Source organism: Danio rerio, chromosome 20, assembly GCF_049306965.1.
Source record: "Danio rerio strain Tuebingen ecotype United States chromosome 20, GRCz12tu, whole genome shotgun sequence".
NCBI lineage: Eukaryota > Metazoa > Chordata > Actinopteri > Cypriniformes > Danionidae > Danio > Danio rerio.
In genome coordinates this window covers 30,157,995-30,171,891 of record NC_133195.1, presented here as the reverse complement: position 1 = coordinate 30,171,891, position 13,897 = coordinate 30,157,995, and the positions used below count along the sequence as shown (strand labels likewise).

Sequence of the window (13,897 nt, the reverse complement as noted above, 5' to 3'; positions counted from 1 at the left end):
GCGATATAGCGAAGCCACCAGAGGTCACTGTGTACAATTTTTTTAAATCTCAAATTTCTCTCGTGAAGGCCATTCGCGCCAGCTGTTCTTGCATAAATCCACCACACCGCCGCTGTCAACTGACTGACTGACTGACTGGCCGACCGACCGACTGACCAATTACCCCACCCACACCCTTCCCTAATGCCACCCGACAGTGTTTTCAAAAGCACTAATTGACCCGATCCCTCATTTTGCACCGATGAACATTTTTTTTGAGCTTTGACTTCCTATTCTGGAGTTGTCAGATTGCTGAAGTCAAAGCAAAATCCTCTACATTTCCTAGCAATTGCTGTAACCTGCTGTAATTAAGCGCCTTGTTTATTTTGTAAAACATTATTATTCAAGCACAATATATCCACAACTAAAATTCTTTCAAACTTTGAATTATACAAATTACTTGCATAAATAAACTTGCATAAATTAAATAAATAAGTAAATAAATAAATAAATAAATAAATGAATAAACTTGCAGAAATAAATAAACTTGAATAAACAAATAAAATTAACGAACTTGCATAAATAAACAAGCTTGCATAAACAAATAAATAAAACTTGCATAATAAACTTTCATAAATAAATAAACTTGCATGAATAAATAAATAAATAAAAACAAAAACTTGCATAAATAAATAACTTACATAAACTTGCAAAAATAAATAAACAAACTTGCATGAATAAATAAATAAACTTGAATAAACAAAAAAATAAACAAACAACCTTGAATATATAAAGAAATAAATATGCATAAATAAATAAATAAACTTGAATAAACAAAAATATAAACAAACAACCTTGAATATATAAAGAAATAAATATGCATGAATAAATAAACTTTCATAACTAAAACAAACTTGCATAAATAAATAAAACTTGGATAAATAAATAAATAAACTTGCATAAATAAACAAACATACAAACATGCATACATACATACATACATACATACATACATGTATGTACATATATAGATACACACAAATACACATGCATATATACATGTGTGTGTGCGCGTGCGTGCGTGTATATGTATGTATGTATGTATATATATATAAATATATATATATATATATATATATATATATATATATATATATATATAAATATATATATATATATATATATATATATATATATATATATATAAATAAATATATATATATATATATATATATATATATATATAAATATATATATATATATATATAAATATATATATAAAAATATATATATATATATATATATATATATATATATATATATATATATATATATATATAAATATATATATATAAATATATATATATATATATATATATATATATATATATATATATATATATATATATATATATATATATATATATATATGTGTGTGTGTGTGTGTGTGTGTGGGTAACTTATGAAGTGCTTAAAGCGACAAAACACTTTACAGCAACGACGCTAACACAGATTTTCAATGTCTGCTTAATCAATGGAAAAGTTCCTGATTTGTGGAAAGGAGCCATCATCCACAGGATTCCCAAGAAAGACAACATTCCGGAAGACCCCTCCACCTGGAGGGATATATCACTGCTGCCCTCCATTTACAAGGTATTTATGAAATGCATTGTAAATCGTATTCTGCCTTGGCTTGTGGATTCTGGTATACTATCAACAAAGCAAAAAGCATATATAGAGAGGCAAGGAATGAACGAACATGTCTTCTGTTTGAAGACTGCTATTGATGACTTTAAACACGAGTCCTCACGCTTTTTTGCTGTGTTTCTTGACTTTCGGGATGCTTTTGGGTCTTTACCTCATAGTGAAATGATTCGCTCTCTTGAAGAGATAAAACTGCCAGAGCAGTACAGACTCATAATTAAGGATGTATATGAGAAATCCTTTATACAAGTAATGTGCGGACAGCAAATGACAAAACCCATAAAGCTTACAGTTGGAATTAAAACAGGCTGTCCTTGGAGCGCAGTGAATTTTATTCTAGCATTAAACCAATGGCTGAAATGGATCTGCCTCCTCGCCCCGCCCGATGTCATATCTCCGAATCCCGTCCAAGCCTACGCAGATGACGTCGTCTTAGTGTCAAGAGAGGAAAATGTCATTACCAATATGTTGTCAGACACTGACCGCTTTCTGCAGTGGTCTGGACTCGAGGTGAAGAACAGCAAGTGTGCAGTGTTTTATGAACGCCGATCCGGCGGCAACAGGTGGTACAGAGCCAAATATGACCATCCTCCTGCGTTCACAATCTCAGGAAATGCGATCAGAGTTTATGCCAGACATGAGACTTATAGTTACCTTGGACATAAATTTAACGTAGCTGGAGAATGGCAAGAACAACTGAATGAAATCAGCAATGAATATTTTAGCAGACTGGACAAAATAGATCGCTGTCCCCTACCAGCCTGTCTAAAACTTCAAGCAGTTCGTGAGATCGCTCTCTCCAAAATACAACATCTGTTTGCTAACGTACACATCTCAAAGAAAGCTTTAAAGCAAATGAATGATAAGGCTGTGCACCTGGCGCGAAAATGGCTATGTCTTAATACACACACGACAAGAAGTATTTTATTCACTAATAAAACAGAGGGCGGACTCGGGTTTCCCAATATCGAGTGGATCTACACAGCTACTAGGATAAACCATCTATTGCACATGTTGAACAGCGATGACCCGACAGTACAAAGGCTAGCCCGGAGCTCACTCCTTCTGGATCTGGGTAAACGCAAGGTGCCATATGCAGCTGAAGGAGAACCAAGTTTCTTAGGATTCAGAAAGAAACTCAATGGTAGGCTGGATACAGCGTCTGTGGGATTTGGAGTGCGCTCAGACTGGCCGGACCTGAATGACTTGTGCAGCAGCAATAACATACAGCTGAGCTGGAGGAACACGAGCGGACAGCAGGTGAAAGTCAGCGATGAGGCGATCATGGACATTGATAACACATCTGCTGAAGCAACTTTAGATAATGGTGGAGAAAAGAAGGAGCTGAAGGGCAGGACGTGCAGGTATGAGATTCTCCAGCACTTTTACACACAGCAGCGCAGTTACTGGACTCATCTGCGGCTGCAGGGCAAACTGGCCTGCCTGCAGAGCGCGGATCACACAGTCTCACACACTACGCTACACAACCCCGCTATTGACCACACTATTCTTAAGTTTGTCATTAGAGCTCGTTTACAAACACTTCCTACAAAGTTTAATCTGTCCGTGTGGTACCCGAAACACCACGAGCCCTTTTGCTTATTACATAGCGATAGAACGGTGGAATCAACAGCGCACATAATGAACGGCTGCCCCGCGTTCAGAGGCATGTACATCACACGTCACGATCGCATTGTGAACATCACAGCTAAAGAGGTGGACAGAGTCAGTGTGCACAGTGCACTATACACTAACAAGACTGTACGAATGAACTGGTTTCCATCACTGAGCAGTAATGCACATGTTCTGAGTGCTGTCATTAGAGATTTTCCAAACACTCCTGATATTGTTGTTGTGAATGAAGTACTGAAAAACATTCTGATTATGGAAGTAGGCTGTTGTTTTGACTCATACATGGATCTGTGCTATTCAGAAAAAATGCTGAAATATCAACCATTAGTGAATGCTCTGAAAGTGTGTGGCTACAACACAAAGTTGGTGGTTTTAATTTACGGTAGCCTTGGGCATGTTCATAAACTGTGTGTGAGAGGACTACAAATTGCCGGACTCAGTAAAAAAAACTCTAAACAAATTGCAAAGTATTGTTCTGTATCTGCAATAATAGGCAGTCTTCATGTGTGGAGAAGACGATGCCATCTCTATCCTTAATCCATTTACTTAATACTGCACGTAGAATGGATTGAGTGTCTAGTGCCACGCAAAAGATCAATGGTTGCATGCTGCTTTTATTGTGAAACATTATGGGCTCCTTACGATTATTTGGATGCTGTGTTGTTTTAATAGTATTAGTCATTCCAAATAAAATGAATCAAATGTGTGTGTATTCAAAATTTTGATCTCCAAATATACAGCTTAATGCACAAATGTTTTAACCAGCTCTCATCTGCTGTAATAAATGTGCTATAAATGCCAAAGTAAAATATTTCTGTTCACTCAATATATGGATGTACATGAAGACAGAGAAGAATGGATGGGTGACTAAGCATTAGCAAATGTAGGAATGCCTTTTTTACTCCATCCTTCAGACAGGTTTCTATGACGACCAAGTCCCATCAGTGTGACGGATTGATCCTTGATGGACAAGTTGTGACCCCTCAGGCTTTGACACAATCAGTGCAGGACAGAGGAGCGAGAGTGACAGAGATGATGATCTGTCATCTGGCCACAAACGCTCTCAAGATTACCTATTCACCACAGTAAATCACACTTATCCAGAATTTAAGAGATAACAGAAAGGAAATGGACCTACATAATAATCTGCTCCAGTAATGGAGATAACTTGTGTGGCAGATTGTATGGAGTGCTCATGGAATTTTGAAGATGCCATTTTGAGTCTTATGATGGATAGGGGAAAAGTCCATATAGACATATTATAGAAATGTCCTATATATCTATCCAACCTTTCAAAAATATATTATATTTAATCTATAATAATATAGAAATCAAATAAAAATAATAATTATCTGTCTATCTGTCTATCTATCTATCTATCTATCTATCTATCTATCTATCTATCTATCTATCTATCTATCTATCTATCTATCTATCTATCTATCTATCTATCTATCTATCTATCTATCTATCTATCTATCTATCTAATACTACTGTTGTACATCAGCTTCAGATGTAATTTGTGTGGCAGATTGTATCAGGTGATTTTTGAAGCTCTCATTTTAAGCTTAAGGACAAACCGAAGGGAGGACTGGGATCCTCAGCATCAGCCTTTTGCCCTTCCCAATGCACTGCACTCAGAAAACTAAAAACGACTGCTTGCGATGCCAAAAGGTCATCTGCTATCAAGCCAAGGACATGCCGACTGGAAGAATAATCTCAGAGAGGGAGCCAGAGACCCTTGCTATCGGTAAAGGCCTGTAAAAAAAGCTGGCCATGATCCCCTTGGGAAGGACCCCTACTTGCTTTCCCCTATAAACTGCGGTCATGCCTGGCAGACGAATGCTGAGGCAGCAGGGACATGTACAGGTTTAAATTTTCATCACATGGACCAGCACATCATTCCATCGTAGTTTATTTCTTTGAGATTGCTTCACCCCCTCCAGTAAGACCAACGCGGGCCTCTTCAGAGACCTTCCCAGTGAATTTATAGTGAGGTGATTTTCCATAGGACGGTCCCGGTTGATTGTAGTAATCATCGTTTTACCAAGAACTCACTGCTCTGTAAGTACTCTCAATCCCTTCTGTAAATATTGTCAGAGACGGTTGTTCCCACGATCATACTAGCGCTGAACACAGGAGGGCAGTCAGACACGCAATGTTTCAGCTAAAGCTTGGAGACAGGGCAATGCTTTTGGGTGATTGTATACGTACAAAGTGAAATATGCCAGAGCCTTTAAATTCTTTACTCTGGCATTTAGTGAATGTTCAATAAGCCAGCTCTTAGAAATGTCCCAACATGCCTCAGGATCGGTTAAAGGAAAATCACTGAAGTGGATGACACTAATTTGTGAAAAGAAAACCACAACATCCTGTGTACAATACAACAATACAGTTGCATCATCATTCTGGATAATGGGTTGATGGACTAACTAAATAAATTGTTAAATTTTAGTAGTTAGTAAAATGGTTTTGAAGTAGAAAAATGGTTTTAAAACACGCAGCGGTACTGATGCCTATAGACTAGTAACAGATGTAAATATTATTATTGATTTGAACACTACTTTTAACTCCTACTAATACTTAAATAATATATACATTACTGTACCAATGTTGGCAACCCGGCGGTATTTACGGACCGTACCAAAAATAAGATGGTTGCAGGAGATTAGTCTGAAATACGGGGGACTCCTGGGAAAAACGGGAGTGTTGGCAGGTATGATATATGAGCAATACCATTCAAGCAATATCGCACTGCTAAGAGTGTGATATTGTGTCTATACAACAGTTCAATGGCATAATCATGTATTTAATTAAGAAGATCAAATATGGAGTCTAAAATTTTTTTTCAATGAGGAACTACTTTTTCCGCCATTCATTCACATCTGCAGCTGACGTCAAAACAGCAGAAACTGTTGCTAATTCACAAATGTCACTTAAGAGCTAGTATTTGAATTATACATTAGCGTAATGTCTAAAGGGATGAATAGCAGATGATTTTGCTCACATTTTAAGATTATAAGGCTAAACAGCAGGAAATGCCATCAGTCTACAGATATTTCCCAGCATTTCTCTGTTGCAATGAGATCACAATAATTATCCCTAAAAAAAGACCAAAGAAACGAATACGATAAGTAAAAATGCTAAACACATGCAGGCATTTCCTCGTTCTTTTTTTTTACTGAACTAGTCTGCAGGAGCGAAGACAGGAGACTCATTAAAAACAAAGGAAAAAGTAACTCAAGTTTATACAAAGAGTGGCCAACACAAAATAAACATTCCTGATATTTGAGTCCCATCTCACTCAATACACTACAATTACTATGGTATTAATACAGCACTACAACATACAAGAGAGAGAGAGAGAGAGAGAGATATCGACTTAGTTTGACAGGCTGATGAATGTCAACGCGTTGTATCTCCGTAATCATAAATATTTAAAATGGTCACGATCCTCATAATTAAACATTATCGTCTAAAAAGCACTTTATGTTGTCCAACAGCTGCAATACTTTTCAAACTGTAGTGAGTTTATTGATCTAATGTCACTATGCAGGCGGAGTAATACACAAGGGTGAGGAGGCTGTTCAAGTTTTAATATTGCAGAGTGTCACATGGCTATCAGCCAATCAGATTTGAGAACCAGAGTACCAGACAGAACTGTTGTATAAAAATACATATAACAAACAAAATTTATCTTTTTTATCTTATTTATATAATTTCATACTATAAAGCATATTTTCAAAACAAACTGTTTTAAATTACATTGTATTTTATAATGAGAAACATATTTGTATTTTCATGCCCATTTGAGTTAAATTTGTGCCGTATGTTTAGGAAAATATATTCTCAATATCAAAACCAAATTTACGCAAGATGGATCATTTATTTAAAATATAGATTTATTTCTACCACATGTAGAACTCTTTAAAGTTAATCTTCCTTCAACAGATCTGTTTCATAAGGATTTGTTCACACGGCGCATTAAAAACCCACAAAGCCCACCACTTTTATGTGATCCTAATGATCTGAAATTGAGATAAATCTCTCTATTATACAATCCAATTTGTTTTTCATTGATGATTTAGAATGGATTTAGAGTGTCATTACACTTTTTAATTTAAACTCTTTCTGGGAGACTGTGTGAAGCAAACTTATGGAGTCTGGTATTGACAGCATCATTGTGTGCTAAAACTAACCATAGATTCTTTCATCTTGCTTTTGTTGAGCACTCGGCCTTTGCAGGGGTATCTTACAGCTTAATCTGACTGTCTGGACTCAGGCACGATTGTCTGACCTGACAAACAATTTAACTCTGTCTGAGACGGCTGAGAAGAAAATGTCCTCACGCGTTTTACAGCCTTACCTCATCTCATCTCCAGGGCTGAAAGAAAGCTAGAAATCCCAGAAAGTGAAGTTGAATTGTAGCCTGAATGAGTGAATCCTTCATAAAACTAAATCAAGCTAGTCAGAGTAGTGTTGCTACACTGCAATCAATAGTTGCTTTACAAAATGTACCTTTCACACGGTCCAGTTCACTTGTCTGAAGTCATATTAAATTATCTATCAAGAATAAGGACACACCATACCAACAAATACAATATTTTTAGGTTATATCTGATCCCATTAATCCATTAAAAAAAAAACTAAAAATTTAACAGAGATTTATTGATTGTACAGGAATGGAGTTGTTTCAGTTCATAAGGGAGGGAATGGAAAATACAGGAATTTCCCAAAACAAGTGGGTGAAGTCTACATCTATCCCAAAACAAACCTTGAATCCTGTTGTGACTGAAAGGTGTGTGACTAATTGAAACATTTCAGCTTTATAGTCCATCGGGCCACTACTGTTCTCCAGCAAAAAAAGACCTGACAAAGAACAGAGAACAGATCCTAAAATAATCACTTGTTTGGGTAACACTTTATTTTGATGGTTCATTTAAGTATTAGTAGACTGTCTGCTTAGTATATGTTGATACTGCTCCTTCAACAGACATTTAACTGACTATAAGAAACTTTACAAGTACATGTCAACTTGCACTAACCCTAACCCCAACCTAACAGTCTACTTATTATTTAATGAGAATTAGTTGGCATGTAGGTGCAGTGTAACTTAAATTCAACAAACGAATCATCAAAATAAAGTGTGACTTTTTTTTTCCAATGTAAATACCTGGAATGCAAAGGTTTAACCCCTTCAGACCCTGCGTCCATTACAATGGACATCACATGACATCCCGTTTTTCTGAAATTTGGAACATAATTCAGGTCTGAAGGGGTTAATGGATGTTAAAAGTTCTTCACATAACCTTCATGGAACTGTACAATATAAAATCAGCAGTATATGTTGAGCGTGGATATATATATATATATATATATATATATATATATATATATATATATATATATATATATATATATATATATATATATATATAAAGTAATGTCCCATTAGTGGCTGATTACAGTATATAGCAAATTATATAAGAAGGGTCACGTTGGGTTTGTGATTGGGTGATTGGGTTTGTGACATATTGTTTCTTCATGTGCAATCATAGATAAACCGTGTCAACAACACCAATATGTCCAATGACACTGCTAAACTACAACAAACCAATGTTGTTCAATATTGTGACATCTTGAAAAATGTATTGATTTTACTATAAGTGACGACTTATTGATAATTCCAAGTTGGTGAATGTATCAGTGTGTGTGGAGCACGTTGAATTCGGCACCTGCATATCAACTTTAGATAAAATGATGTACCCATCACTGGTACTTTATAGCTAGCCATCCAAATACCAACAAGAACAGAACTTTTCTCACTTTTTACACTTGCTTCCACAACAAGTCTTGTCCATGCACTCTAAACAGTCCGACGTGCACAGCTCTCACCAGGGATTCTATGCTAAAAGCACCTGCTGACTGCCTTGAGCTCAGACATGTGCATACGCTCAAGCGCATACCAGAGTTTGTGTGTGTGGTCATGTGATGTGCATTTTCAGTGGTATAGTATGGACGGAGGGCTATTCAAAAATGCTAGTTGAAACGCCTGTGTGGACATGGATATTTCTCATTCTAAAACGCTGTTTTAAAACTAAAATGTATTAATGTAAACAGGCCAAAGAAACTTGGGCAATCTCCATAGCGTTGCATTGTAAACAATGGTTTCAACTGCTTTGTTGATTCAGCGTGAGGTTTACTACAACCAGCTTTAGTAAAAAATGTGAATGTAACTGTCAGGGGATTATGGAAGTAGGCACATTCAGAAACATGAATGTTTCTTTCTAGAGAGAATATGATTACCAAAACATGACAAGGGAGGCGTGTCTGAAACTCTTGATATCCTCAGTCCACGTGAAGGAATGCACAACCTCTGGATATGAGGAAATGCACTACCAAGCCAACAGGATCACACTTTCATTGACTAATAAAAGTGAGGTGATTTAGCTTCCTTTTCAGATCCTATCACTTCTACACCTCCTTTCACAAGCATTGTTTCAAACAATAACAACCAAGTGCTGCTGTATACAAACATGGAAACAAGACAATATATTAACCCTCATAAATAATGATGTCACTGCATAATAAATGTTAGCAATTGCAAAGAAACAACTGTCAAATCTAAACAACTAAGTTATTGACAGTGTTCAACCTTCAGCTGTGAGCCAGAGGCTACATGTAGTGTATATCATTTCTGCACTAGTGTTCTTACAAACAAAGCAACTATTTGCATCCTTTGCCAACATCACTTACCCTCACTGAGCTTTTTCACAAAGATTATTCTTATAGATGCAATATTTTAACTTAATAAATTGGCTTAATGGTGAAAAGCTAAAATTATTGTTAAAAACTTTCAGATTTTGTGTTAATAAGAAACTCTGCAAATTCAGTGTCGTAATTGAAACGCAAACATTTCTTCAAATTCCTTTATCTTGTAAAAGCACCTTCAGAGATAATCTTTGTTTTTCTAAGTTATTTATCTCCATGGATCTTGGCAAGACATTAAATTTTTACTTTTACTTCTGTCAAGGAATCTTATGGTGTATCCGAATCACCTACTATATAGTATGTGGAAAACAGTATGCAAGCAGAGAAGTATGGCTGGATTCATAGCATTTGAAAAACAGACAAACAAGATGGCTGCGTCCGAAACTGCATACTACTCAGTAGGTACTGCATTTGAATTTAAACATACTTCTCGGCCGTTAGATAAGTACGTTCTATACCAGAGGTCACCAATCTTGGTCCTGGAGGGCCGGTGTCCCTGCAGGGTTAAGCTCCAACTTGCCTCAACACACCTGCCTGGATGTTTCAAGTATACCTAGTAAGACCTTGATTAGCTTGTTCAGGTGTGTTCGATTAGGGTTGGAGCTAAAATCTGCAAGACATCGGCCCTCTAGGAACAAGTTTGGTGACCAATGTTCTATACAGTATAAATGTGAGCAGTATGAAAGGAATTCGGAGATTGCCATTTTGTCATGATCACGTGACCTACCCCCGTGAGTTGCATCACTTCACTCCCATTCATGAATTCTCTTGCGGGGCATCATGGGATAGTGCAGCATGCATGGGATGCGCACTTCAGAATCTCGCCCGAAGTAGTAGGTCATCCGGGTACATCTCGCATACTGATTTTCAAATTCTATGAATTTAGTCATACTACTCACATACTGTTTTTGGCGTACTATATAGTATCGAAGCATGTGATTTCAGACGCAGCCGATGTCCTTGCTGCAGTCGGTAACATGATGATGTACTGGATGAGGTTTTTTCTCAAGTTTATTCTCACTGCAGTCTGCAAACAGCTCATGGACGTGCATGTGCAAGCTTTTGTAGGACATTGAAACACCCATGCTACTGTGTCGCTTGGGTTTAGGGTTAGGATAGGTCAATAACTGTCAGTGTTGGGTTTAGTGTTGGGGTAGATGTTAATAACACTCAATGTAACGGATAATTCAATAATTACTATAAATAATGCTTATTTGTAGCAACAAAGCTTGCACATGCACGTCCATGAGCTGTTCACAGACTGCAGTGAGAATACACTTGAGAAAAACCTAAATGGCCTATTATTTCTGGTGAGATATTGAACTGTGCATCCAATGGACACCATACTTTCTCTGAGAGAATTTATGAATGAGAGTTAAGAGACCCAACTGATACTGGTAGGTCATGTGAGAATGATAAATGCTGGATGAAGTATGTATGAATTCTATTCTTACTACACGCATTCATACTATGTAGAACAGTGGTGTCAAACTGCACTGCAACTGCAAACTGTCAGCCCTGCACAGTTTAGTTCTAACCCTGCTTCAACACACTTACCTGTAGGTTTCAAACAAGCCTGAAGGACTCAATTAGTTCGATCAGGTGTGTTTATTTAGGGTTGGAACTAAACTGTGCAGAGCGGCAGCCCTCCAGGAACTGTGCTTGACACCTGTGATGTAGAATATACTTCTTTAGCTGTCGTGAAGTAAAATTCAGATTGAAATCTAGTACCTACTCAGGTAGTTTACGATTTCAGAAATTCAGATGCAGCTTTAATTTCTTTTAACATGATGTAATACATCCCAAGCTACACAACATCTGGCCCCACCCATATCCTACAGTAGTCACGCCCCAAACTCTTACTACTGGTCAAGCTGAAAAGTAATTGACAGATTTCATATTTCACCTTTAAAATGATCTTTACAGGTTCAAAAATGTCTAGAGATTTAATTTAAAAGCTTTGTTAAACTTTAGTTTGAGCTGATTTTATTGTGAAAGGCTAAGGTTAGACACAACCTTCTCTTTATGCACTGCTGGGACAGCTAATATCATCAGAGCGCTCATCACCAATGATAGGCATGACTGCTTACGTTCATCTCAGCAGTTCTGCTCTTGAATACAGCCACTCCAAGTGTGTCATCGTTTACGATTAATGGGACCATAAAATCCTGCTGAGCTGGTCGCTCCTCTGGTCATTGAAATGTGTTTTTACCTGCAGTACATCTCACGATCATCTACAATAATCATTGAGGACAGTCAAGACGCTGGTGGCCATCTCATATTTTCGAAAATTGTCTAAGAACACTTTAGATACAAGAGGAAGACCAGTCAAAATATTCTGTAGACTTCAACAAAGTCAGTAATCCTCAATGACAGTGATGTGTCCCAAAGGTGTCTGTGACGAATTCTGACTTGCAATGCATCAGAATGAATCTATTTTATATAAATTGTAATTTTCAGATGTTTGTGTGTGGTACGTGTATGCATGCATGCATTCAACATATATTAAAAAGTAATAAGGATCTTCCATAATTCGAAGGAACACTTCGTCCAAAAATTACAATTATTTAATCATACACTGCCTGTCATGTTGTTCCACAGCTGTTTCTTTCTTCTTTGGGACACAAAAGAGATGTCAGGCAAAATGACAGTGTCTGTCGCCTTTCATTTTCGAGACATCTTTTTTCCATATTTTGACAGTGAGAGAAGACTTAGACTGCTTATATGCCAAACATCACCTTTTATGTTACCATGTAGGAAAAAAGGTCAAACTGGGTGCAATAAAATAGGCAGAGTGAAGAATGATTGAACTTGTTGAGTAACCCATCTTTTCGAACTCATCTAAATGCTTTATTCTGAATGCAATGGGTATGGTTACAGTAGTTTTTTTTTCTTTTAATTACTGCAAAGATTAAAACGATTATTTCTACACCACTGTCACTGTGTTCATGATGAAACAGGCCCTGAGATGAATTGATTTAATGGTATAGTTGAATGCACAAACCTTCAGAGTTCCTGGCTCGGCCAGCTCGCGCGCCTGCCTGTTCAGTTGGTTCGCAATGATTTGACATCGCTGACACAGGCTTTCCCTCCCGTGCTTGTTCTCAGAATAACTTAACTCTGTTACGGACGCTGAACCGGCACCCTCCGGGTTTGGCCGGCTGCCGCATTGCACTTCCTCTGCCGAATGAAGCCTTTTCCTAGGATTGAGTGCCGGACTCTGCACTGATTCACTGCTTTCTGAAACCTCAATGACCTTATGTGAGAGAAGAGCAGAACAGAACAGTCCACAATGAGGGATTAATGAAAAGTGGTTGCTGGGAAAAATAAAACATGATTATGATGAACAATATAGACTTTACTTTAAAGACTCATACTTGGCAAGATAATAAACCTAAAAGGCCAGTTCAAAGACGATAACTATAACAATTAAGAAAATGTGCTAAAATTTGTTCTAAATATAAAGCAAAAGAAAAGAAGTTCACACTATAACAATACTGATGACACTGATAAACAATCATTTAACAGCCAATCAGAATGCAATAAAACTTTATTATAAAGCTTTTAAAGTGCCACACTACATTATAACTTCTGGACTTTATTATTAAATTATTGTGAATTCATTATAATAAATTATTTTTCATTTATTATCTTTAGTTATGGGCAGCGCGGTGGTGCAGTGGGTAGCACTGTCGCCTCACAACAGCAAGGTCGCTGGTTCGAGCCTCGGCTGGGTCAGTTGGCATTTCTGTGTGGAGTTTGCATGTTCTCCCTGTGTTTGCATGGGTGTCCTCCAGTTGCTTCAGTTTCC

General features: G+C 37.0%; 1 protein-coding gene across 2 annotated transcripts in view; it reads right to left on the bottom strand.

Moving 5' to 3' along the window:
* Positions 1 to 13,897, bottom strand: part of kif26aa (kinesin family member 26Aa) — a 125,821-nt gene that overhangs the window by 109,198 nt on the left and 2,726 nt on the right. For both annotated transcript variants that reach the window (XM_068215647.2, XM_009304053.5), the window contains exon 2: positions 13,091 to 13,342. In XM_068215647.2, coding sequence (XP_068071748.1) covers positions 13,091 to 13,342 — 252 coding nt within the window. The remainder of the gene's footprint in view (positions 1 to 13,090; positions 13,343 to 13,897) is intronic.